This window comes from Schistocerca cancellata, chromosome 8, assembly GCF_023864275.1.
Source record: "Schistocerca cancellata isolate TAMUIC-IGC-003103 chromosome 8, iqSchCanc2.1, whole genome shotgun sequence".
NCBI lineage: Eukaryota > Metazoa > Arthropoda > Insecta > Orthoptera > Acrididae > Schistocerca > Schistocerca cancellata.
The window spans coordinates 578578246-578606079 of NC_064633.1; the positions used below are offsets into that span (position 1 = coordinate 578578246).

At 41.0% G+C, this 27834-nt stretch overlaps 1 protein-coding gene across 1 annotated transcript in view; it reads right to left on the bottom strand.

Annotated features, from left to right (window-relative positions):
* LOC126095073 (box C/D snoRNA protein 1) overlaps positions 1–27834 on the bottom strand; it is an 83638-nt gene that overhangs the window by 18827 nt on the left and 36977 nt on the right. The window contains exons 3-5 of the mRNA XM_049909755.1: positions 25209–25303; positions 7406–7584; positions 6106–6392 (exon numbers count right to left, since the gene is read on the bottom strand). Coding sequence (XP_049765712.1) covers positions 6106–6392; positions 7406–7584; positions 25209–25303 — 561 coding nt within the window. The remainder of the gene's footprint in view (positions 1–6105; positions 6393–7405; positions 7585–25208; positions 25304–27834) is intronic.

The following is a 27834-nucleotide window of genomic DNA, read 5'->3' on the forward strand; positions in this document are numbered from 1 at the left end:
ATAGACTAAAGGGAGTATATGAAGATGTGCACGACGAGTAACCACCCATAGTGTGTGTGCAGTGTCAGTGTAGGGAGGGAAGAAGCATTGCAAAACTATTTTCCAAACTATAACTTATCTTGTGCATATTGTGTATGAATGGAAGAAAATTCTACAATAGGATTCATGATTTCCTGTTAGAAACTATACAGTTATCAATGCAAAATTGAGTGAAACAGAACTGATATCTGTCATTCCCCAACAAAGTGTTATAGGGTCTTTGCTGTCCCTAATCTATACAGGGTGGTCAGAAATAGTCTGAAAATCTTGTTACAGTGTTGCAAGAGACACTGTGATGAGAAATAATTGTTATGAAAAAAATTCATTTCCAAGTCATTTAGTTCTGAAGATAGCCAATTAGTTCATCATGTGTGCAAATTCGGACACTTGCATGCACTAATGCATTGACATCTGTGGGTCCATTGGTTACCACTTGTTCAAATGCTCATTACCAGTTAAAACGTGTGTTTCTAAAAAGTGATAAATTGAATTTAGCAAGCCAAACAAAGAACATTTTTGGCACTGAAGAGGGCAGGGGGGGGGGGGGGGGGGAGCAGGGAAGGAGAAAGATGGGCAGGGGCAGTGGCAGTGGCAAACAGTGGAACAAAAAGAGGGTATGGAACGAGAATAGAAAGAAGATGATAAGATACGGGTGGTGGCAGCTAGTGGGTGGAGGATGCGGGTACAGTAAGTTGCCGTAGATTGAGGCAAGGATAATTTCAAGAGCAAAGAATGTGTTGTAAGGATGCGTAGTTCAGAAAAAGTGGTGGTGGAAGGGAGAATCCAAATAGCTTGGGTAATGAAGCAGCCACTATAATCAAGTATGTTATGCACAGCTGCATGTTGTGCTGCAGGGTGGTCTACTTTGCTCTTGGCCACAGTTTGGGTGTGGCTGTTCATCCTTGTGGACAGTTGGGTGGTAGTCATACCAATTTGAAGAACTGCAATGATTACAACAGAGCTGGTATATGACATAGCTGCTTTGGCTTTGAGCACTATGGGACTTAACATCTGTGGTCATCAGTCCCCTCACAGATGCTTTCACAGGTGGCCTGGCCTCTGCTGTGGTAAGATAAGACCGTGACAGGACTGGAGTAGGAAGTGCTGGATGGGTAGATTGGGGAGGTCTTGCACCTGGGACTTCCACAGGAATATGATCACTGAGGCAAGGGTTTGGGATTGGGAATGGCATAGGGGCATAGGGATGAACTAGGATGTTGTGGAGCTTGGGTGGCAATGGTACACCACTTCAGGAAGAGGGGGGGGGGGGGGAGGGGAAGATCTTGGATGGGGCATGATGATAGGTAATCAGAGGCCTCATGAAGGGTGTGGTTCAGTTGTTTCAGTTAGGAGCTGTAGCGGGTTACAAAGGGGACACTCCTTTGTAGCTGTTTCTTGGGAGTAGTGGGAGGGTTGGGAGTGTATGGGAGAAAACAGGTTGAAAATTTGTTTGCAAACTAGGTCTGGGGGATAGTACCTCTCTGTGAAGGCCTTGGTGAGACTTTTAGCATACTGGCAAGGGAGTTCTTGTCACTGCAGATACACCACCCCAGATGGCCATGCTGTTTGGGATGAATTTCTTGATGTGAATTGGATAGAAGCTGTCAAAATGCAGGTACTGTTTGTGGTTGGGGTGTTTAATGTGGATGGAGCCCTCAGAGAGTCAACGTCCACGAAGGTGGTATGCTGTGTTGAGGAGAACAAGGTGAAGTGAATGGGAGAGGTGTGAGGTTGTGAAGGAATAAGGACAGGGTGTCTTGGCCCTGAGATCAGATCTTGAGGATATCATCAATGAACCTGAACCAGACTAAAGGTTTGGCTTTTTGGTAGCCTAGGAAGATCTCTCTAGATGGCCAGAAGGATGACATGCAGGTGCTCCTGGCTGTGTTGTGGAGTTGTTTGTATACGTTTCCTTCAAAGGAGTAATAGTTGTGAGTTAGGATAAAGTCAGTGAGGTGCATGAGGAATGAGGCAGTGGGTTTGGACTCTGAAGGATGTTGGGAAAGGTATTTTTCAATAGGCATTAGGGATGTTGGTGTACAGGTAAGTAGCATCAACAGTGATGAGTAGGGATCCAGGAGGTAAAGGAGTGGGGATGGTGGATAGTTGTGAAGGAAGTGGTTGGTATCTTTGATGTGGGAGGCTAGATTACAGGCAATTGGTTGGATGTGTTGGCCAAAGAGGGCCAAAAGTTTTTCAGTGGGGGGAGGGGGGAACAAAAACTGACTACAATGTGCCATCCAGGATTGTTGGGTTTGTGGATTTTAGGAAGCATGTAGAAGGGGTGTGTATGGGGTGTTGTAGGGTTAAGGATGGAAATGGATTCAGGGGAGAGGTTCTGGAAATGGCCTAACCCTTTAAGCAAGGGATTGGAGTTTATGTTAGCCTAATGGGATAGGATCACTCTTGCTGAGTTTATAGGTGGAGGAGTCAGATAATTGGCAGAGGCCTTCTGCCAGGTAGTCACTATGGTTCTTAACACCAGAGGTGGAACCTTTGTCTGCAGATATGATAATTACATCTGGATTTGTTTTGAGGATATTTATGGCTGTCGTTTCTTTTACTGGAAGGTTGGTATCCTGGGGAAGGATGGTTATGCCAAGTTGGAGGTAAGGAGGTGACCAGCAAATAATTAGGTCAAAACGCGGAGGATCGAAGTTGGATTGTGATAGTAACTGCGAGAGCAGAGTTCAATGTTGGGATTAGGTTTTGGCTGGACGCATTGGCAGCAAAGAAATGTTTCCATTGCAGGGATTGGAAGAAGGAGAGTAGGTCTTTGACAAGTCCACCATGGCGAAATTTGGATGTACGGCTAAAGGTGAGTTGAGGCTACTGGACAGGACGGAAACTTCTGTGGGGCTGAGGATTTTGGTGGAAAAGTTAACAACAGCATTATGGGAACATTTTGGCTCAGGATTTGCTGGAGTGTTGGTGGCAGTTTTGGGGATTTTTTCCCAACCCACGCACACTCCCATACCTCATCTACCCCACTCTGGATCCAGGGCCAAGACACCTTATCCTAATTCCTTCACAACCTCAAAACCTTCTCTCACATACAGTTCACCTGGTGCTCCTCAACCCATATGCCACCTTCCTGGACAATGACCTCCTCCTCTCTGATGGCTCCATCCATTCCTCTGTCTACGTTAAACCCATCAACTACTAACAGTAATTGCATTTTGACAGCCGACATCCCTTCCACACCAAAAAATCCCTCCCATACAGTCTGAGGACAGCATATCAGCAGTGAAAAGAACTCCCTTGTCCAGTGTGCTGAGGGTCATATCAACGTCTTCACTGACAGGCGCTATCCCCGAGATCTAGTTTGCAAACCGATCTCCCATGCAGTTTCCCTGCACACTCCCGATCCTTCCACTACCCCCAGAACTAGCCGCAGAGGAGTGCCACCTTTGTTACATAATATTATTCTGAACTCGAACAAGTGAACCATAGCCTTCGTCAGGGTTTTGATTATCTATCATCATGCCCTGAAATGAAGGATATCCTACCAAAGATCCTTCCCAGGCCTCTTGAAGTGATGTTTCATCACCCATGCAAGCTTCACAACATCATAGTCCATTCCTAGGCCACACCCAGTCCCTACCCTTTGGCATAGGAATCAAGACCTGCTCAAACCATCCACCTTACTCCAGACCAGCCATAGGCTTTTCCTGCCCTATCAGAGGATGGGCCACCTGTGAGGACCCAGGTGCAAGACCCGCTCAAACCACCCACCCAGTACTTCCTACTCCAGTCCTGTCACAGGCATTTCCTACCCCATCAGAGGATGGGCCACCTGTGAAAGTGTCATATACCAGCTCTGCTGCAATCATTGTGCTGCCTTTTATATTGGTACAACTACCAACCAGCTGTCCACTAGAATGAATGGCCATTGATAAATTGTGGCCAAGAGCAAGGTAGACTACCCTATAGTACAACATGCAGCTGAACACAATATGCTTGATTTCAACGGCTGCAGTCATTTGTATCCTCTCCTCTAACAATAATTTTCCTGAACCACACTGATGGAAGCTACCCTCACAGCACAATCTCTGCTACCTACATTATTCTAACTTCAAGCTGTGACAACCTACTGCTCCCACACCCACCACCCAACAGCTTCCACCCCCTCTAAATAATCACCTCTATCTTATTCTCATCCCCCACCCTCTTTGTGTGCTGACCTCTGCCAATGCATCTGCTCGTCTCTCCCCTTCCCCACTCCTCCTTTTTGCTCCCTCCCCCCTAGACTCACAGACTCTGGATGCTGCACTTTTGGTGGTTGTCTCGTCCCTGCATGCTCCTCCTCCCTGCCGCCCCCCCCCCCTCCCCAATCTGTACGCTGCTCTCCTTCTTCCCCACCCCCTCGAGATTGCTGCTTCTGTTCTATGTAACAGCTACATTCTGATCTGAGCTGCCAGAGGTGGTGGTCACACGCTCGTGAGGTGTTCTTGCTTGTGTGAATGATTGCGTGTGTTTCCTTTTCTGAAGAAGGCTTTGGCCAAAGGCTAATGTGTAACTGCCCTTTTGTTGTGCCACTCTGAAACATCTATCATCTTATAGTGAATAGCAATCTATATTTTATTTATATTGATGATATTCCTCTCTGTATAAACAATTTACAACACAATTTGAGCAGCCTTCGTCGACTGTTTGCAGATGATGCTGTCATTTACTGTATAGTGAAGTCATCAGAAGATCAAAACCAATGGCAAAATGATTAAGACAAAAATATCTGTATGATGCAAAAAGTGGCAACTGTCTTTGAATAAGGTGAAGAGTAAGGTAATTCACAAGAGTATGAAAAGAAATCCATTAAATTTCAGTCACATGATAAATTTGGGAATTGGAAATTTGTGGTAAGTTCTATGGGACCAAACTGCTGAGCTTACACACTACTTAATCCTACTTAAACTAACTTATTCAAAGGACAACACACACCCGTGCCCAAGGGAGGACTTGAACCTCCGACAGAGAGAGCCATGAGAATCGTGGCAAGACTCCTCAAACCACGCAGCTACCCTGCGCGGCAGTTACACGATAAACCACATTACTTTAAAGGCCATAAACTCAACTAAATATCTAGGAATTACAATTATGAACAACTTAAATTGGAACGATCACATAGATAATGTTGTGGGGACAGCAAACCGAAGACTGTCCTTTAGTGGCAGAACACTTAGAAGATCTACTATAGGGACTGTCTACACTTCGCTTGTCCGTCCTCTGCTAAAGTATTCCTGTGCAGTATAAGATCCTTAACAGATACAGTTTATGAGGGACACTGAAAAAGTCCAAAAAAGGGCAGCTCATTTTGTATTAATAGGGAAGAGGGTGTCGTGGATATGATAAGCAAGTTGGGATGGCAATCATTAAAACAAAGGCATTTTTTGTTGTGGTGAGATCTTTTCACAAAATTTCAATCACCAATTTTCTCCTCTGAATGTACATATATTTTACTGTCACCAACCTACACAGGGAGAAATAATCATTGTAATACAGTAACAGAGATCAGAGTTCAAACTCAAAGATCTAAAGTGTTCATTTTCCTCATGCACTTTAAGAGAGTGGACTGACAGAAAGTCTGAAGGTGGTTCACAGAACTATCTGCCAGCCACTTAAGTGTGAAATGCAGAATAATCATGTAGATGTAGATACCAACCAGTGAAACAGTGCAGTTGTTAAGATGCTGACCTCATGCTCAGGAGGATAGAGTTTTTTCTCTGTCTGATCATCCTAATTCCAGTTTTCCTAAATCATTCAGGCAAATGCTAGGCCAAGGTGACCAATTATCCTATCCTAATAAAACATACTTACATATTCTACATGTGTATACAGTTTTGAGCTTTTATTTTCATTGTATTATGATGACAAATCCAGTGTTATTGTAATAAGATACCTGGATAAATAAATGAAATTAACAGACCTATCGGTGACTCAACACATATACCATTTGGTGAGTTATTACCTTTAGTCATTTCATAACTTCAAATAAGTTTTATGGTATTCTGTCTACACTCTTATCATGTTAAAACACATATCACATATAATGTTATCTTATCTTACCTACATCCACAATGTTGAACATGTGTTTGTTGTGCCTCTTCACAACGTATATTGTTGGATACTCAATAACAGTCTTCCCCTTCAAATTTTCTCTCAAACTTTCATGCGGGTCAAGTTCAAAGAACTGTGTTTCCTTCTTACGACACAGCTCTGCCTTTAGAAGTAACAACAGCCCTGGAAGTCCTATTGCATAATAAGACTGCAGTTTCTGTTGATCTGACAGTGGAGTGTTGTCACGTACCAAGAAGCTACGAGTGAAGTGTGACAGAAGTTCAGTCTCAAGGCACCTAAAAACCCAAATTTTTTTTTTTGGAAAAATTCTTTCAAATATACACAAAGAAAAGAGAACCAGTCACAGAGTTAAAATAAATGACATATAAGATAATCCATAGTGTGATATGTTTACTTCTTCAAAATGATACAAGAAAAAACTACAGTAGTGATACCATTCTAAGTATCCTCCTGTGCGTATCAGGTCAAAACCTATAGTATCTATCACATCACACAAAATACTGTACACATCTGAGGTATATCTTCATGTGTTTTAATGAATTTTTAATAAAATCCAGCTTTTTAATATAAAGTAAAAAAATAAAATCTTAATATATACATAATAAAATCACATGGAGGTAAGATGCGGGCCAGTGCTTTCCTTTAGGAGCCAAAAATGGTAGTACTGCTTATAAACACATCGGAAATAACATTAACTATTCCTAACTCTCAGAACTATCAGTTCCTTTGTCAGGAAAGTTGCAAAGAAATGCCAAGCACTCAGACCACAGCTTAAGGGATACCCATCTGTTTGAGAATAAAAGGAAATATAAATGGAGGGAAGCATGATCAAAGATAGCTGGAAGTCAACAACAGTACTCTGGTTAGCGCTATAACAGCTGCAGCTAGAGAAGTGAGAAGTGGAATGAACAGTGCAATTGCAAACTTCCTCTAAATCATCTCTGGATTGAAACCTGGTCCATTACTTGCCAGACACCAACTCTGACCCCTTCTCCCTAACACCTCCCTATTATACTTACCTTCCCTTGTCCTCACAACAGGTGAGCCCATCTTGACCTCTGTCTGAGTGACCAGCTCTTCCTTCAAAAAATAACCCACTTTCATCCCTGAGGAAGGAACAAACAGTTCCAAAAACTAGGAATAGTTTTTTATTGGTTAGTTATTCATGCTCCTTGAAGGTTTACATTTTTCCCAAATGAATTTTTCTTTGATACAGACATTGTGCAAGTGCTAGTTTTAAAATGGTGTACTTCAATTTAGTTTTTTCAAAAATTTACTTATACTTAACTGGTCTGATGATATTTTCAAATTATCACACTCAGGAAATATCCAGTCTATTCTCCATTTTATTAGTTGTGTTTTCCAATTAAAAAATGTAGTGTTTTCCTTATGTCGCGTAAAACACTGAGGCAAGAAACAGAGATGAGTACCCCTCCTGGTGGCTGCAGCTCGAAGTTTAAAAAGGTGCTGTAAAGGAAATGCAGAAAGTACATACATGCATGCATGCATGCATACATACAGACATACATACACAACATAGCATGCAAATGGGCATCTTTAGTAAGAGTGAAAAATAATATGTACTACACCACAGAATAAGTGCAAAGTTGTAGAAAATAGAATGTTTGTTATGAAACTTCTCTTACGTTCAACTACTGTATAATGAAAAGATCAGATTTTAAATACTTCTTTCTGACAAGGTTAATCCTCTGTCCTAATATTTTCCTGAATTCAGACTGCCATATGATTACCATTAGTTGTCATAAATTTGTACTTTCTGTACACACTGTGATCATATAAAGTGATAACAATGTCTTATACAAGCTGAAACAATCTCACGGAGTTCAATTATGTATTGTACACCATGAAGCATTTGTCCATGTGAAATAGAACTTTACATCTGCTGCATTTAAAGGATGATTCTACAAGTTGGCATTATCCCTAGCAGAACTTACTGAATATCGTCTTTGACCAGTATTAGTTATAAGATAGATGACACTAGCACTGGGTAGCAAACAGAAATAAACCATCTTAACCTGCTAATAAAGGGAGTACTGGTAAATGATCTCAACAAAGTTGAGGTTTTGCCTGGCTTGGATGATGTAGATGTGAGTCTATGTGTTAGCTCTGAAAAGGGGCATTATCCAAATGAGCAGCAACAATTTCAATCTCGTACAAGTGCCTGTCAGCTGTTCCATATGAGCTAGAACACACACACACACACACACACACACACACAAACACAAACAGGCAGGCTACCTGTGGATGCCATATTTACAGTAATAAGAATTCCCTTGCCCAGTTTCCTAAAGGTCTCACAAGGGGGGCCTTCACAGGCAGGCACTATCCTCCAAACCTACTCTGCAAACAGATGTCCTGTGCCCTATCCCCTCAAACCCTTAATTCTCCCACCATTCTCCAGAACCAGCAGCAACAGAGCACCCCACTCATAATCTAATATCACTTGGAGCAACCAACAATGGCCTTCCCCATGGCTTCAATTATCTATCACCATGCTCTGAAGCAAGGGACATCCTACCCATAATTCTTCCTGCCCCTCTTAAAATGATATTCTGCCGCACAAGCTAACTATACAACATCCTGGTCTGTCCCCATGCCACTTCCACTTTCAACCCCTTGCCAGTGGAAAATCATATTCCTGTGGAAGACCCACATGCAAAAACTGCCCAATGCCTCAACCCAGAGCATCCTACTCTAGTCCTGTGAGAGGGTTACCCTTTCCTATCAGAAGTAGGTGTACATGTTGCAATTTCTGCACAAAATTTTATGTGGGCATGACCACCAACCACCTGTCCACCAGAACGAATGGCCACTGCCAAATTGTGGCCAAGAGCGATGTTGCACACCAGCGGCAGAACAACACTGCTAACCACAACATGCTCAATTCCAATGGCTGCTTCACAAACTGCTTCATCGGGACCCGCATCACATTTTCTGAGCTACATAGATGGGAGTTATCCTTGCACTACACCCTTTGCTCCCATAATCCTCCGGGCCTCAATTGCTGACACTCTGCATCCAAACCCCCTGCCCAACAGTCTGACCTTCCTCTCTCCTGCACCACCCTCTACTCCACTCCTCCACATTGTAATCAAGGCACACTGCACTAACTCACCAGCTCCACAGACTGTGTGTCACACTGTTATCTCATGCAACTGCTGACCTCACCTTCCACAGACCTGCTGCCTCAATCTGGCCACAACCGCACTTTCTCACCTCTTCCTCCCAATTTCCATCTCTTTTCTGCTTCTACCCACCCCAACTGACAACTCCTAACGTCAGTCTACCTGCTGAACTCCAGCCCAGCATTGTGTGTTCATCTGGCACAATGTAGCTGCACAGGTGCAGGTTGTGTGTGTGTGTGTGTGTGTGTGTGTGTGTGTGTGTGTGTGTGTGTGTGTGTGTGTGAGAGAGAGAGAGAGAGAGAGAGAGAGAGAGAGAGAGAGAGATGATATCAAGCCTAGGGAACCGGCCATTTGTGCCATTATTTGAAGTGTTACTGGCACATATGTAGGTGTAATACACACTAAAAGAATACCAAGCCACGAGATTTTGTTTTAATATTTACCTTAGTTCTTTGATAGATTATAAATATTAAAATAATGATTACAGCAAGTATAATTATCCCCCCCCCTCCCAAAAAGTGGGAGATGAATTACTGAGCAATTTCCTCCACTTGAGCTTTAAAAATTTCTTGCTCACTCAACAAACATGACATATTTGTAGCAGAATTACAGCAAACTGCAAAAACTAACGAGTACACATACAAAATTATATTAATGCGATAATATTGGCTCTGTTGTTTGCGACAGCAACTGTTACATTTGCTAATGTTTCTTTCAAAATAATTCTAGAAATTGACAATAGAAGGCAGCACCACTCAAAAGACACATAGCGAGGTGCCCATACATCGTTCTCATAGGCAATGAGTCTAGTTTTCAAGTGACAGATGGCTCATGCGCTGAGGAATATATTCGGATACATTCTTTTTAACGCGAAGTTGTGGTGCACCCTACGCTTTGGCGTGGTCTACAAAGTATTAAAGGATTCATCCAAAAGCTAGCAAAGTTTTCACTTTTTTTAGGTCCCTATCGGCAGCTCAACACCTCTACTACATGATGAGTTATCCCTTTTATTCCTAAATTACTTACATTCCACCAGAACGTTCCTTGCCATATTTACACAAAGACTGGTTAGCCCATGACTGCAATTGAGGGCTCCATTTCATTAATTTACAATGCCCCCTGTTGGCACAACTAAAGTGCAGTTGTGAAGATTCTCGGTTAAACATGGAGCTACAACAGCAATGATTGAAAGAAGTAACAGACTTGCTGAATATTAAAATGAACCAAATCAAATGTGAACTATATTTCACAACCACCACCAGAATAAACTAATCGTCAGTGGCAGGATTTTCCTTAGCTTAGGTTGGGTTGGAAATATATAAATATCTTTAATGGAACTGCCACATAATTAAAATCACAAAGGTTGCATGCTCTTATTTCAGATCACCTATACTCTGTACGTATATGGCACAGGATTTCCACAGATTACATGCTACCACTCTGATGTCAGCTTATATTTCTGGTTATTCCATGTGACTCAGAAGTGTGATCTATGCGCCAGTCGCTAATCTTTTGTACCCCCGAATGTCCTAGAACAAAGATTTTCTTACAGGTACATATCTAATACAAATGTTAAGACTACAAGTAGGACAACCATCTACCTATTCCAGCATTCAGGAAGCTGGTCAAATTTTATGAGATATCACAAACTTGGCTCTAGAGCTACAAAATATTTTTAGTGATGGAGCCAATGATGTTTTTTTTTAAGATAAAAACTGACCCTCTTAAGCCACAATAATGAGCAAAATATCCCCCTGTGCACCACATAAATCACTCACTCATCTCTGCTCAACCTTTTAGACTATCTAGCACAGTCTGGCATCAGACTATGGCAGCTTCAATACTACGTAACATTTTGACTGAGTGAGCTACAAAAGAACCAATAGCATTTTGATGACTATACCTGCCATTGTCTTTAGAACAGACAATGGCAGGGGTAAAATACAGGGAGTGAAAGGCTGTTTACAATTTGTACAGAAACCAGATGGCAGTTATAAGAGTCGAGGGGGCATGAAAGGGAAGCAGTGTTTGGGAAGGGAGTGAGACAGGGTTGTAGCCTATCCCCGATGTTATTCAATCTGTATATTGAGCAAGCAGTAAAAGAAACAAAAGAAAAATTCAGAGTAGGTATTAAAATCCATGGAGAAGAAATAAAAACTTTGAGGTTCGCCAATGACATTGTAATTCTGTCATAGACAGCAAAGGACTTGGAAGAGCAGTTGAACGGAATGGACAGTGTCTTGAAAGGAGGATATAAGATGAACATCAACAAAAGCAAAACGAGGATAACGGAATGTAGTCGAATTAAGTCGGGTGATGCTGGGGGAATTAGATTAGGAAATGAGACACTTAAAGTAGTAAAGGAGTTTTGCTATTTGGGGAGCAAAATAACCGATGATGGTCGAAGTAAAGAGGATATAAAATGTAGACTGGCAATGGCAAGGGAAGCGTTTCTGAAGAGGAGGAATTTATTAACATTGAGTAAAGATTTAAGTGTCAGGAAGTCGTTTCTGAAAGTATTTGTATGGAGTGTAGCCATGTATGGAAGTGAAACGTGGAAGATTAATAGTTTGGACAAGAAGAATGCTGAAGATTAGATGGGTAGATCACATTACTAATGAGGTGGTATTGAATAGGATTGGGGAGAAGAGGAGTTTGTGGCACAACTTGACTAGAAGAAGGGATCGGATGGTAGGACATGTTCTGAGGCATCAAGGGATCAGCAATTTAGTATTGGAGGGCACCATGGAGGGTAAAAATCATAGAGGGAGACCAAGAGATGAATACACTAAGCTGACTCAGAAGGATGTAGGTTGCAGTAGGTACTGGGAGATGAAGAAGCTTGCACAGGATAGAGTAGCATGGAGAGCTGCATCAAACCAGTCTCAGGACTGAAGATCACAACAACAACACCTGCCAATGTAGGCACTGGGTTGAACTGGCACAGTGCTTTTCCAATTGCCACATCAACAGACTCTTAGATTTCTGATGAGGTACTATTTTAGTGTGGAATGTGAATGTAAGGTTGTTCAAATATAAAATAAAATATAGCTATGCCTGCAGAGGTCAATTTGTGAACCAGTCTTTCAGAATGTACTTACCAAACAACCACAGGCTGGGGCTCAGGTTACAGGACAAATGCATCATGGGCTAAGGAGACTTTGCGTGTGTGAATGACTTATTTGTAGTGTTAGCAAAAGATTTCAAATACATACTGGAGGAAAGAGCTTTCCCAGCACTGAACTGTATGCAACAATGGCATTGTGAGGGTGGCATTAATGATTCCCTAACCAGGGATTGACACAGCAGGTCATTTCAGGACAGTGTTTCTACTTTTAGATACTTCATCTTTTTCATGGCAAAAGTCTTCTTATCTGTGGTTTAGGGCTATTATTTTTTGACGGAGATTTAGGAAAATTTGAATTAAATCGAACTTCAGGTGGCAGTCCTTTTATTTATAGTAGGCACCACTCACAAGGAACCCCTTGAGTGCAGGGTCACAAAAGGCCAATGATGTTTACAGCATTCGATGCCCCACGTGTTTTCTGTGACCATGCAACCATAATATTGACTTCCAATGGTAACAGGGGCAGGACTGGAGGTATCCAATGATGAGCACACCACTGAGGTTACAGACTGTAGTTGAACTACTTGGTCACCAATTAACTCACAACAATACTACATCACTGATGGTGTTGATACAAAGCAGAGCAATGGCATAAACAAAGCAAACATTTCATTGTACCTACAACAGCAGTTTCTGAAGTTGACATTTTGTTAGAATGGAATCCAAAATTTCACAGAGTGAGAAAGGAATGGCAGATGAAATATTAGCATTTATGCAAGATGAGTCAGTGGAATGTGTGGTGTCATATGTTAGACTGTGTGGACAATGTACACGAGGAGTACAATGATGACAATACATACTTAACCAGAGAAAGGGATATTGAAACCGGTGTCGAACAATTTAGTTCATCATCCTTGTCAGACAAGGAGGCACAAATTCTGTCTCTAGTGAAATGTAGTAAAGGACACACACTGTCCAAGAAGCAGGTACTAAACATAATTGGGTACATGGAAGATCATCCATGGTATAGTACAGAAACAATTATGAACACATTTTGAATAAGTCCACAGCAATATGATCATAAAGTGCATTAGAAAAACGAGGATATTCAAGGGAGGACAAGGCACACTTGTTACAAAAACTGGTGTTGGTATGTGTCAAGGATGCTCAATACAATTTACAGGATGTGCACGAGCGTGAACTACTATGTTATGCACTTCAAACAGTGCGCAACATAGATTACAGCGATTTCAGGGGCAGCAGTGGATTCTCACATAACTTCAAACATTACTACAGAATTGGAAGATGTTAGATGACAATTTTTTTTTCAAACAAAGGGTCAACTTGACAATGTACAGCAAACTGTAGAAACGGCCCGAAAATTTGTAACTAAGATCAACAAATTTATCTCATCGTTCAGTAAGGAATGTGTTTTCAACTTCGACCAATCAGGATTTCAAGAGGGAATGCATATGAAAATTGGAGGTACCAAGAGAGTTGTACCAAGATCAACTAACATCAATGCCTTAACACAGTCATACACTATGCCAATTGTTATGTCGACTGTTAATCTGGAAGAAGGAAAAGCAGAAAGGTGGAAGGAGTATATAGAGGGTCTATACAAGGGCGATGTACTTGAGGACAATGTTATGGCAATGGAAGAGGGTGTAGATGAAGATGAAACAGGAGATATGATACTGCGTGAAGAGTTTAACAGAGCACTGAAAGACCTGAGTCGAAACAAGGCTCCGGGAGTAGATAACATTCCATTAGAACTACTGACAGCCTTGGGAGAGCCAGCCCTGACAAAACTCTACCATCTGGTGAGCAAGATGTATGAGACAGGCGAAATACCCTCAGACTTCAAAAAGAATATAATAATTCCAATCCCAAAGAAAGCAGGTGCTGACAGATGTGAAAATTACCGAACTATCAGTTTAATAAGTCACGGCTGCAAAGCACTAATGCGAATTCTTTACAGACGAATCGAAAAACTAGTAGAAGCCGACCTACGGGAAGATCAGTTTGGATTCCGTAGAAATGTTGGAACACGTGAGGCAATACTGACCCTACGACTTATCTTAGAAGCTAGATTAAGGAAAGGCAATCCTACGTTTCTAGCCTTTGTAGACTTAGAGAAAGCTTTTGACAATGTTGACTGGAATACTCTCTTTCAAATTCAAAAGGTGGCAGGGGTAAAATATAGGGAGCGAAAGGCTATTTACAATTTGCATAGAAACCAAATGGCAGTTATAAGAGTTGAGGGGCATGAAAGGGGAGCAGTGGTTGGGAAGGGAGTGAGACAGGGTTGTAGCCTCTCCCCGATGTTATTCAATCTATATATTGAGCAAGCAGTGAAGGAAACAAAAGAAAAATTCAGAGTAGGTATTAAAATCCACGGAGAAGAAATAAAAACTTTAAGGTTCGCCAATGACATTGTAATTCTGTCAGAGACAGCAAAGGACTTGGAAGAGCAGTTGAACGGAATGGATAGTGTCTTGAAAGGAGGATATAAGATGAACATCAACAAAACCAAAAGAGGATAATGGAATGTAGTCAAATTAAGTCAAGTGATGCTGAGGGTATTAGATTAGGAAATGAGACACTTAATGTAGAAAAGGAGTTTTGCTATTTGGGGAGCAAAATAACTGATGATGGTCAAAGTTGAGAGGATAGAAAATGTAGACTGGCAATGGGAAGGAAAGTGTTTCTGAAGAAGAGAAATTTGTTAACATCGCGTATAGATTTAAGTGTCTGGAAGTCGTTTCTGAAAGTATTTGAATGGAATGTAGCCATGTATGGAAGTGAAACATGGACGATAAATAGTTTACACAAGAAGAGAATAGAAGCTTTCGAAATGTGGTGCTACAGAAGAATGCTGAAGATTAGATGGGTAGATCATACAACTAATGAGGTGGTGTTGAATAGGATTGGGGAGAAGAGAAGTTTGTGGTGCAACTTGACTAGAAGAAGTGATCGGTTGGTAGGACATGTTCTGAGGCATCAAGGGATCACCAATTTAGTATTGGAGGGCAGCGTGGAGGGTAAAAATTTTAGAGGGAGACCAAGAGATGAATACACCAAGCAGATTCAGAAGGATGTAGGTTGCAGTAGGTACTGGGAGATGATGAAGCTTGCACAGGATAGAGTAGCATGGAGAGCTGCATCAAACCAGTCTCAGAACTGAAGACTACAACAACAACAGCAACAATCTGGATGGTCAATTGGGTGAAAAATTATTTATTGGGCTGCAAGAGATGGAAGTGCTCTGCTCCCTGAGATTCTTTCTTGCAAGGGCATTAGGGAATATTTATGCCACAGACAGCAAGAGTACAGTAGTAGCACAGCTCTTGGCCATGAGCTGGTTAAAATAACTTGCTTTTGCTTGATTATCGCTTTGCGTATACGAATTATACTCCTTTAGAGCAAAGTATCCCTCCTGAATTCACTGCAATTCATCCCATGTGGAATGACTGGGCATATTCAGCCTCTGGATGTTTGTTTCTTCCGTGCCTATAAAACATAGTATCACACCATCTGCAGCTATGCCTTAAAAGTCAGACAGATAAAAATAAAATCTACTCACCACACAGCGGCATGGGACGGACACACACACACACACACACACACACACACACACACACACACTAAAGGATTTAACTTTTAAAAACTTTCAGAGTCGGTGGCTCCTCCTCCTGGCGGAAGAATTGAAGGGGAAAGAAGAGGGGTGAAGGAAAAGAACTGGAGAGGTCTAGGGAATGAGGTACAGTTTAGAAAAGTCACCCAGAACCCCGGGACAGGGGAGATTTATCAGACAGGATGAGAAGGAAAGACTGATTGTTGGGGACTGCACTGGATGAGATCTGAAAACCTGAGAGCTTAAAAGTGGAAGACAGGATGATATGCAAGAGAGATATTACTACTAAAACTTCATGCACGAGTTAATAAGAGTGAAAAGCTAAGTGCATTGTACATAACAGAGGAGGGAGGGGGACAGTGAAAATTAAAGTCCCATTGACCAAACAGGGCACCCACAGTTTGCACTGTATGTGCCAGTGCATTGTCGTGCAAAATGATGGGTGGGTTGCTCAGAACTTGTCGCCGCTTCTTTTGCAAAGCTGGTCACAGGTGATACTCCCCAGACTTAAGTCCTTGTGACTTTGATTTGATTCCGAGGAGGAAGGAACCACTTCGTGGCATTCACTTCAGAACTGTTCCAGAGATTCAACAGGTAGTAGACCCCTCCATTCGCACCATCAACAGAACAGGCTCTGCTAACGGTATACGATGCCTTCCACATCGCCGGCAACAGGTTCTACACAACACTGGTGACTACTCTGAAGGAAAGTAACAAGTGCAAACATGTAACTCTTTTGTATCAGTTGTGAACAAGTAGTTGCCACTATTTAAGTTTCAACCCTCGTATAACGATAAAAAATGCGTTATTTCTCTGGTCACATAGAAGATATCAAAATAAGTAACTGAAAAATAGTTTGAAATCCATGAAAATAGCAAAAAAACTGCTCAGAATGTTTGTATGAAATGTGAAATTAAAGTATGAGTAGAGTATTCTTTACTATGTGCTCAATGTATCACTGGATAGTGAAACTCTTACGAATAACAGTATTGACAGCAGCCCAGAAAGCTGACTGCATAGTACTGACAACACATAAAGGGTTAATTGGCAAGTGGCAAGTATTTTCCCTCTCTGTCTGCACAAAATGCTTTACTCAGATGCAGTCATACCTGCACCCCAGTATAGTCATTCCCTTTCATGTTCCACTTGCAAATGGAGCAAAGGAAAAATGACTGTCTATACACTTCCATAAAAGCCCTAATTTATCTTGTCTGATCTTTGCAGTCTTTACGAGAAATGTATGTTGGCATCAGTAGGATAGTTTGGCAGTCAGCCGCAAATGTCTGTTCCATGGAGTTTCTCAATAGTTTCGAGAAAAGAATGATGTCTTCCCTCCGGGAATTTGGTTTCTTGGAAAATTTCTGTAACACTCGCATGTTTGTAAAACCTACTGGTAACAAATCTAGTACCGCACCTCTGAATTGTTACAAAGTCTTCCTTCAATGCAACCTGGTGGGGATCCCAAACACCCAAGCAGTACTCAAGAAGGGTTTTTCTAGTGTTCTATATGTGGTCTCCTTTACAGATGACTCACACTTCCCTAGAATTGTCCCAATAAACTGGAACTGACCGTTCATCTTCCCTATCACAGTTCTTATGTATTAGTTCTGTTTCATTTAACTTTGCAACATTATACCAAGATATTTAATCGACAGAGCAAGCTGCCATTCGGCACATCAAATATAAATTCTGGCTATGTCATTATATTTCCTCTTACAGTCACTCAGAGACAACACTTTCCTGTACATTACAGCGTCGTCAGCAAATAGTCATATTGCTGCTATTCCTTTCTGTCAGATCAAGCAAGTATATAGAGAACAAGAGTGGTCCTATCACAACTTCTCTGGAGTGCTCCTAATGATGCCTATGTCTCTGATGACCACTCATTGTCTGGGACAATGTACTGAGTTCTGTTAATTAAGAAGTCTTTGGGCCACTCACATATCGGACAAGTAAACATAGTCAAGGAGTGCACTTTCATTTTGATAGGCTTCGAAAATGCTGTAGTGTAGAGCAAAATAAGAGGTCTTTTTTTTATACATAGCTGTACAGCTGCTAAAGGGGTGAAACATCACTTTAAAAATTGAGTTTAATATTTCTAAATTAATACTGCTGAAATGTTAACAGATATGGAAGAAAACTTCAATTACAATTTCTATAGTTTTTAATGTATTTTTACAATGGCACATACAGATTTGACAAAAAAGTTCATTTTTTTCCAACACCCCTCCCCCCCCCCCCACTACTTTGTTTTTCATTTCAACATTTGACTAGTAGTAAAATGCATAGCATCAATAGTACCCTATTCGGTCATATATGATGAAGTGGTATTCCAAGGATGCATTTGCCAGAAATAAGCTTGAAATATATCTGCATCACTGTATGCACGTCCAAAGTCTATCCGCCTCAATGCCAATTCTTATGCTGGGTTGTTCGATAAGTCAAACCTGGATGCACTGTTGTTACATACATTAAAAACCATAAAACTTTTACTCAAAGTTTTTTTTTATATCTATTACCATTTCATTGGTACTCGTCTGGAAATATTTAACTCCTTTTTTTTTAATGGGGCGTTTCACCCCTTAACGACCACATGGGTACGTATAAAAGAACGTCTGTCTCTTACTTTGCTCTACACAACAACATATTCAAAACTGTTCAAAATTAAAGTTACCCCTTGGGTAGATTTACTTGTGAGAACCTATCCCATACAATCGGACTTTTGTTGACAGTCTATAGTGGTGTATTTTGTCAAATCCTTCCCTGAAATCCTGCAATATGGGCTCCCTGTTGCCTTTATTCACAGTTCACAGAACATTTTGTGAGAAAAAGGCAAGCTGAGTTTCACACGAGCAATGCTTTCAAAATCTATGCCAATTAACTGCTTTTATGCTTCAAGTGCTTAGAATATACTCTAGAATACCACACGAAACCGGTGGTAAGGATATTGGTATGTAATTTTTTGGGCTTGTTCCTTTATCTTTCTTATATATAGGCATCAACTGGTCTTTCTTTCAGTCACTTGGGGCTCTGGGCTGGGTAATAGATTTGAGATAAATGCAAGCCAAGTACAGGGCCAATTCCGAAGCATACTCTCTGTAAAAATGAATTGGGATTCCTTCCAGGTCTGGTCCCCCCTCCCCAGCTTCTCCTCAACGTCAGATATGCTTCCTTCTACGTCCTCTGTACAGAAGTCTGTGTGACGGTCAAACAATAGCATATCTGATAAAATTCTAACCATGAGCTGAGCACTGTTCGGCCACTGCCAAGTGGTGACTGTCTTTTGGTTGCTGCTACCATCCTTACATAGCTGTGTGGCCTTCTGCGACGTCACTGGTGGTCATTACAGTGCAACATAAGGTAATGTTTTAGTTGCGCACCTGCTGCACCCACTTCAAGCTTCTGATGGCTGGACCCCAAGCTATGCTTAGCTGCAGGCCACTATCATTATTGAGGGTGCTGTCACAGACTTTTATCTCACTAGCTTCCTTTATTATGCTATCCCCTGAAACCATTTATCTGTTTAATTACAGATGTACTGTCAAATGCAATACAACGTCTGTTTTCTGGAACAACTGATTTCTCAGAGTATCTAAGGCAAAAGCATCTTTCATATTCTACACAGCACTGTTCAATAGTATGTACAGTCTGTTGAACATAAAACTGTCCACACCTACATGGTATTTTACATACTACTGGTGTTCTGATACCTACATCATCATCTACAGGCCTCATGAGTTGTGGAATTTTTGCTGGGGCTCTGAAGAGTGAATCAATTTTATGCCTCTTTGGGAGCCGGCTAATCTTTCCTGTTACTGAGTCACAGAATGGCAAAAACACAAGCTTCTTCGAGTCATCCTCGGGATCCTTCTGCTTACGTATTTTTGGGATGGTGGCTTCCAAAATCTGGTGGTTTTTGTAGCCATTTTCCTGGAATACTTTCCACAAGTGGCTCAGTTCCTTCGGCAGGCTTTCAGTTTCAGACAGCTTCCACTTAATGCACGAAGTCTGTGATAGATAGTGATAGCTGTTGGAATGCAAATACCATTCCGTATGGGTGGGTTTCCAGTAAACATTGTGGTGCTGAGACACCCATTTGCTTTACGGTGGATGGGGAGGTCAAGGAACAGCAAGGCATCATCTGTCTGTACCTCTGTCATGAACTTGATATTGTCATGGATACTGTTGATGTGATCCACGAATTCTCCCAGTTTTCGCATCCATGAAACTAGACACTGAATGTGACATCAGCATAGTGATAAAAGCAACTACACTTTGCAGCAGCCATGTCCAGGGTGATTTCATCAAAGTACTCCATAAACAGGTGGACTATAACTGGAGCTAAGGGGCTCCCCATCGCAACACCATTCATACGTGATAATAGCCTAAAAAAAGATGGCGACCTGCAGCTAAGCACGGCTTGGGATCCTACCACAGGAAAGCTGAAGTTGATACGCAACAAAAACATTACCCAATATGATGCTGTAGCGAGCACCACCAACATTACAGATGGCAGTGTGGCTATGTAAGGACAGTAGCAACCAGAAGACACTCATCACTTGACAATGTCCAAGCTTGGGGATTTTTAACCATTTGACGCATCTGGAAGCTAGAGAGAATTTTATCAGTGGACACTGCCGGGAAACCACGCACTCAGATAGAAGATCTGTAAGATTCTCTTGCATGAATGATATATTTAAAATGCAGAATTTAAAATTTCAGCTTCCCTTTTGGTGTCTTTTACTGTCACACCATGCTAGTCAATGATTAATTTAATAGAAGGTTCTGACCCACTTAGTGATTTTATGCAGGACCAGAATTTTTGCAGTTTCTCAGCAATATCTTTTGCCAACATATGACAGTGGAAGTTGTCATATGATGTGTGGAACTACCCTTTTATAGATGCATAAAACTGTAATTCCCTTTCAGCTACAGCTACAGCAACAAAGGGATCACCTAGACAATACCTTCACGAGTTGTCTTCTACAGCAAACAGCAACTCTGATTCTTTAATGAATCTAACTCCCTTGTAAAAAACTGTTTGAAATGTCTGACAATTTTACAAATGAATTTAATGTGTTAAATATTTTCCTTTAAGCATATAAGTGAGAAAAAGTTTAGAGAAGATTTGAAATTACACTTGAATTTTGTTGGAAGTCACCAAGTGCTCTCAAATATTGGGTGAATGAAGTCTGGGTAATGGTGTATCATCAGCCATGCTGCCTCAAAATGAATCACAGTTTCTAACTGTAATATTTGTCTTGTTGTGTTAAATTTTTAACATAAGATTTTACCTCTTAATAAGTAGATTGTGACAGCTTTCTGATTTTTAAATTTTGCTTATAATTACAGAAAATATTAAAAATTGAATTTTTGTTGATCCTAAGCTGCATTGGTACCGCATTCTGCAATAGCATTTTAGTAATATAGACAAGTGTAGTATCAGCAGCAGACATGAGAAAATTAAAGTCAGAGCACAGAGTATCTCATGCACGAGACACTCATTCTCTAGCGAAATTTAGCAGTCATAACAACAGTTTAGTATATATGATTCCGCATTAAAGTGAAGTACACGATACGTGAATATTTTGTATTCAAAAGTTTGTCTTCCTGACAGTCTGACATTTCAATATGCTAATTAGTAATGGTATAACAATTATGAATGCAAATGAGAGGTTTTTAGCTTATTTTAAAATTTCTTAACATAAAAGTTGTGAGTTAGTTATGTTATGTTACACAGTGATAACCAGGTAATGGATAATTCGCCGTCTAAACATGAAAACAATGTCAGCTGAAAGAAGTACACTAAGACATAAAAAAAATTACCAAATTATACAAGGAATTGTCACGACCCTACATAAGTAGTAAACACCTGTATCACAAATATAAAATCAGTTAAAAGTAAAATTCATTTATTAATGTAAAAAGAACAATTTTCATGAAAGTCATAGGAAAGTTCTTGTAGAATGTAAATACAATAGGATAAAAGGAGACCACTCACTGAACAGAAGTGTTTAGTTGTTACTAACCATTTCCGTCACTGACTTTCCACCATCCCCACCCTTTTACCTCTTGGATCTCTACTCACTAATGCTGATTCCACCTCCCTACACAGCAACGTCCCTTATGCCCATGGCCTTGTCTCTATCAAACGCTACCTCTCCTAATGTCCTTCGGACTCCACACTCACCACCTCATTTCTTATACGCCTTAGCACCTATATCCTGACCCAACTTCTTTCCCTCTGAAGGGAAGGTTTACAAACAAATCTGCGGCACAGCCACGGGCACTCGCATGGCAATCTCCTATGCCGACCTGTTTACTGGCCATCTAGAGGAAACTTTCCTAACATCCCAAAACTCCCAGCCCTTAGTCTGGTTCAGATTCATTCATAATATCTTCATGACCTGGACCCACGGCCAACACACCCTCTCCACATTCCGTCACAACCTGAACACTTTCTCTCCCATCTGCCTCACCTGGTCCTCCTCTACCTAATGTGCCACTTCCCTGGACGTCTACCTCCACACCTCCGATGGCTCCATTCGCACCTCTGTCCACATTAAGCCGACTGACCATCAACAGTACTTACATTTCAACAGCTACCACCCCTTCTACACCAAAAAATCCCTCCCATACATCCTAGCCACCCATGGATGATGTATCTGAAGTGAAGAGAACTCACTAGCACAGTATGCAGAAGGTCTCACAAAGCCCTTGACAGACATGCAATACCACCCAAACCTAGTAAATTAAAAGATTTCCTTTGTCATATCCTAACACACCCCCAGGAATTAGCTACAATGGAGCACCCTCCTCGTTACATAATATCACCCTGGACTGGAACAACTGAACCTTATCCTTCGCCAGGGCTTTGATTATCTCTCGCTCTGCCCTGAAATGAGTGACATCCCACCTACGATCATTCCCGCCCCTCCTAGAGTGGTATTCTGTATCCCACCTAACCTACACAAAGTATCAGTCCATCCCTATGGCAGACAAAGTCCAACATCTGCCCAATCCACTCACTCAGGACCCCCTACTCCAGTCCTGCCATGGGCTCATCCTGTCCCAACACAAGCCAGGCCACCTGCGAAAGCAGCTATTTCATATACCAACTCTGCTGCAAACACTGTACAACCTTTTACATTTGTATGACTACCAACCAGCTGTCCATTAGGATGTATGGCCACCACCAAACTGTTGTCAAGAAAAAAGTTGACCAGCCAGTGGCACAACATGTTCAATTTCAGTAACTGCTGCACAACCTGAGCCATATGGATTCTTCCCTCAACCACCAGTTTCTCTGGACTACGCAGATGGGAGTTATCATTGTAACACATCCTCTGCTAACATAATCATCCTGACCTCAATCTCAGGTGACCCATTGCCTCCACATGCTTCATCCAATAGTTTCCCTTCCCAATGCATGTCCCCACTTTGCCTTTAGCATGTGTCACTTCAGTTGTACCAACCCATATAAATGCCACCCCTCCTTCCCACAGTCTTAGCTGGGAAGCCAGCCGCCTCCCTCTCAGACAATACTCACCCACCCTAGTCTCTTCCTCTATCCACCACAACCAGTGCACCTGCCGCAAAATAGCACTGGCACTGTTAGCCTAGCAGGCACTGTGTGTGTGTGTGGGGGGGGGGGGGGGGGGGGGCGCGTGTATTTTACGCTCTCACATCATAGGGTAACTCTGAAAGCTAGCCAGTTTTTTCTTTCTTTTGTGTGTGTGTGCGCCTATCAATAACTAACACTTCTGCTTTTCAGTAAGTGGCCTCCTTCAGTCCAATTATTTTCATGAAATATCTGTATGTTACTTATCATGAAATGAAACATTGAATAATTCAGTATGAGAAGTAAATTACAAAATTAAAATTAACTGAAATTGTTTGTCAACTGTTAGAACAATATAAATAATTTTGTAGTGGAGAGAGCAGGGCTTGCTTTGTTGTTAAGTTTTGTCAAGGCTGGCTATGTAACTGCACCGCTTGCAGTCTGAATCAATGTGAATATGATATTAATATTTCTAAACATTTGTAAGTGAAAGAAATGTTAAAGGGGGCATCACCGATATTGCCAAATGCAGACAGGGTTCCCCAGATGCTGTTCTGGCCTGTGTTTCACCCTGTGGTGTTGGTGGCTTATCAGTTTTAATTGAGAATGAATTAGATGAGTTAAGGGGTGAGAAAATTATTCAGCCACTTTGCTCTTCAGACTGTTTTGTCAGTAGTATTAGCTCAGAGAGCTGCGCACAAACTTCAAAGTGTGATATCGCAAGGTAATGACTGTGCATTGACTGATCAATTAAGATACTGTTGGTTAAGTCAGTACTGCAACTGTCTACCAAAGTCTAAGCATGATAGTAAGAACGCTCCTGAAGTGCATAACAATGCCTCGGCATGATGTAAAGACAGGAATGTGGTGTGCACATAGTGCAACAGAAATTATTGGACTGATCTTTTTCCACAAATCCTTTAATTTCTGATAGGTATGTTAACAATATACTGCAAACTTTTTTGAAGACCTAACAATTGATAAAAACATCTACATTTAGTTTAGCATGAAGCAATCAAGAGCACACACAGTCAGTCAGTTGGTGACAGTATTAAGAGGTAACAATTTTCTCAGAATCATCATTTAATACTGTCATAGGTGCAACGATTAGCAATATTTCAAGTCTTATTCACTTTATTTTTCTGCACTCTACATCTACAGCGATACTCCACAAGCACCTTTTGTTGCATGGCGGAGGGTATCCTGTACCACTTCTAGTCGTTTTCTTTCTTGTTCCACTCGCAAACAGAGCGAGGGAAAAACGACTGTCTGTATGCCTCTATATGAGCCCTAATTTCTTGCCTCTTATCTTCATGGTCTTTACCCCCACAGTTCTCTAAATTTCCTCAACAGTGTTTCTCGAAAATAACATCGCCCTCCCTATTTTAGTTCCTGAAGCCTCTCCATAACACTTATGTGTTGTTTGAACCTATCGGTAACAAATCTCTCAGCCCGCTTCTGAATTGGCAAAAACTATAATTTAGGAAATACATCATTTTAAAGTACCTTAACACAAATTGAATCCAACAATGTGCTGTCATAAAATCTATACTAAAATTGAGTAAAATTATAGCAGGTGTCATTTCAAAGCCTCCCAACTAAAACTATATTCACAAAAATAGAACAACTATCACACGACATGTAAATGCATTTTAACTCAGAACTGTGCAATAATCTTACCGGAGGCAATTCTGTGGCCAAGCGTGTAAACCGTTTTGTTGGGTCTCTTGAAAATGTTTCAACTGATCTTGTCATTTCTTCTAAAAGCATATAATCTGTAATTAGAAAAAAAAATTGCAAAAAACACATTTTTCTTCAATTCTGAGAAGATAATATGATAAAAACAGAACTAAGATATATTACGCATTTGCGACTATACTGTCCTACAGGAAAAAGTCGACTGCATCAGACCTAACATTTTATATATTAAGAAACTGCTACATCCAAACAGCTGGATAAAGGAGAGAGACTCCAGTTCTTTAGTTGTAAATGGAACCTTGTGTCCACTGCTACTGCCTACAAACTGGCGATCATAAGGACAGAAAAGGATAGCAATTACTACTAATAAAAATACACTATCTACCATTAATCATGAAAGAGTGATTCTTCCATTTGAAAATGGCATAATCTCTCAAAAGTCATTATCTTGAACCTTCCCTGTCTCCTAGCGTAGTAAATGAGAATTTTTCACTTATTTCTGCCCAGACAGGTGTCTTCCTCCACAATCTGCTGCAAATCCAGACCTTGCCCTGCTCGATCATTTCTGATCTATCAATCAGTCTCTTGTAATTTCTCGGGTTTCCTTGGCACGACTGATTAACCCCTTAATGTACTGATAGCAGTCCCCCCCCCCCCCCCCCCCATGGACATAAATTTTGGAGAAGCTGGCTGGAGCACAGTGGACCTACTTATCTCATACCATTGGTGAGCACTTCTCACTCATCTGATCACCTGATGAACTCAGGATCACTATAGCCATTAATTTTTGCAAGCACTGCCTACACAACAATACAGAAGAGAGCCTAGAAGTGAGCGGTTTGTTGCCAAGTTTCCAAAGCTGCACAAAGTAAAGGCGATAGTTAGTGGCAACCACTTCAACCAAAAAACAACAGCAGGCTACAAATGTAGGACCTGATGCTTTCTAGCAGCTGAACACTTAACTATCAGTGCTGAAACAGATGTAAGTGGAGTTTAATTTTTTTCGGTCTGTTCTTAAGTGCCTGAGTGCACCAGGGATTTTAGTTTCTGTCAAAATAATAAAAACGAGATAACTCGGGCTTTTATGTTACGGTGTTAATGGTGTGCTTCCAGGTATTTAGCAGAGTTCTTGATTTCATTTTTATGCACAATACTTCATAGTCTGGTTGGAGTCCAGGAAAGAAGTACTCGTAACAACACAACTCACAGTACTGAAAGAAGATATTGTGCATAAAAATGCAAACAATGCAACTGAACACCCGAAAGCACACCATAAATCCATCTCTCTCTCTCTCTCTCTCTCTCTCTCTCTCTCTCTCTCTCTCTCTCTCTCTCAACATGTTGTCTTCAATATCTTCTCAAATCATATTCGACACAGTCTCTGAGAGACCATCTTTTCGACACAACTAAACCATTTCAGTCAGGTTTCAATGCACTGCCTACAAGTTTCCTTCCTATTTTTTATCTGGTCCCACCTCAGTTTCCAAGTCATAATTATTAAGAGCTTCATCCTCAGTTGTTTTAGTTTTCTGATATTTCTTTCGGTGCACGTTTCTAGAGTACTATTATGTGGTAACTCTTACAAAGAAACTCTTCTCTCTTTTGGAAGTGTGACAATATTACCATATTTCCCTTGTAAACAATACAATATCAGAACTGCAATGGTGTTTATGATTGTAAAACAGTTAAATAAAAAAAAATATCTTTTCAGACAAAATGTATTTCCAATAGAATGTACAACTGTACAATGTACATAGTGCAGTCACCTAAGTAAAATTCGAGCAAAAATTGTGTTAGTCACAAATTTTTGCATGGTGCTAGCAGGGTATATCCTGAACAACATACTAAAAATCCTGACCATTGTGGTGTGAGTGTTGGGGTAGAGGGATGTTTAAAGGTACTTTGAAAAGTTTTTCTCGAATAACTAAAACTGCGGCTCCTAACGAAAGTATCTGCCAGTACAAAATTAAAGTACATTATATTTCCAACAGAAAAGGTCCTATTTGTTTTCTTCTCTTCCACTAATTGTTTCTGCATTACATAGGATGGAAAAATCAGTTACAGAGGCTGAAAAAAGTCACAGTCTGTTAAAATTAGTGTCTTAATGGCTTAAAATTACTGTTTACTGGTAAATGAAATGGGTTGAAAAAAATATTATGTGTGTGTAACATGCCTAAGTATAGTAGATCCATGTCACAGGATAAAACACATTCCTCCAGAGGTGAAACATGGTGAAGGGAAAGGGGGGGGGGGGGCAGGTGGGTGGGGGCAGGGGAGGGGGAGGTTCCAGGGAGGTGGAGGGGGGGGGGGGGTCGGTTAGTGTGGGATCGAAGCGTGAGGGAATATGGGTCACTGGGTTGTGTTCTTGCACTGCCCTCCTTCATAGGTCTGCGAACTGAGCTTGAGGTTATATAGTGGAGTTATTTTCAGGTTATTAAGTGAATACTTATTTGCAGTTATTAAGTGACTTATTACATAAAAAAGCTCAACAACTGCAAGTGTCAACTGTTAACCACACTGAAGAATCTGTCCCAAGTGTACATGCTGTCAATACATATTTGACAATGTCAATTTCATGATTTGCACTATCGCTGTCGCAAATACATTT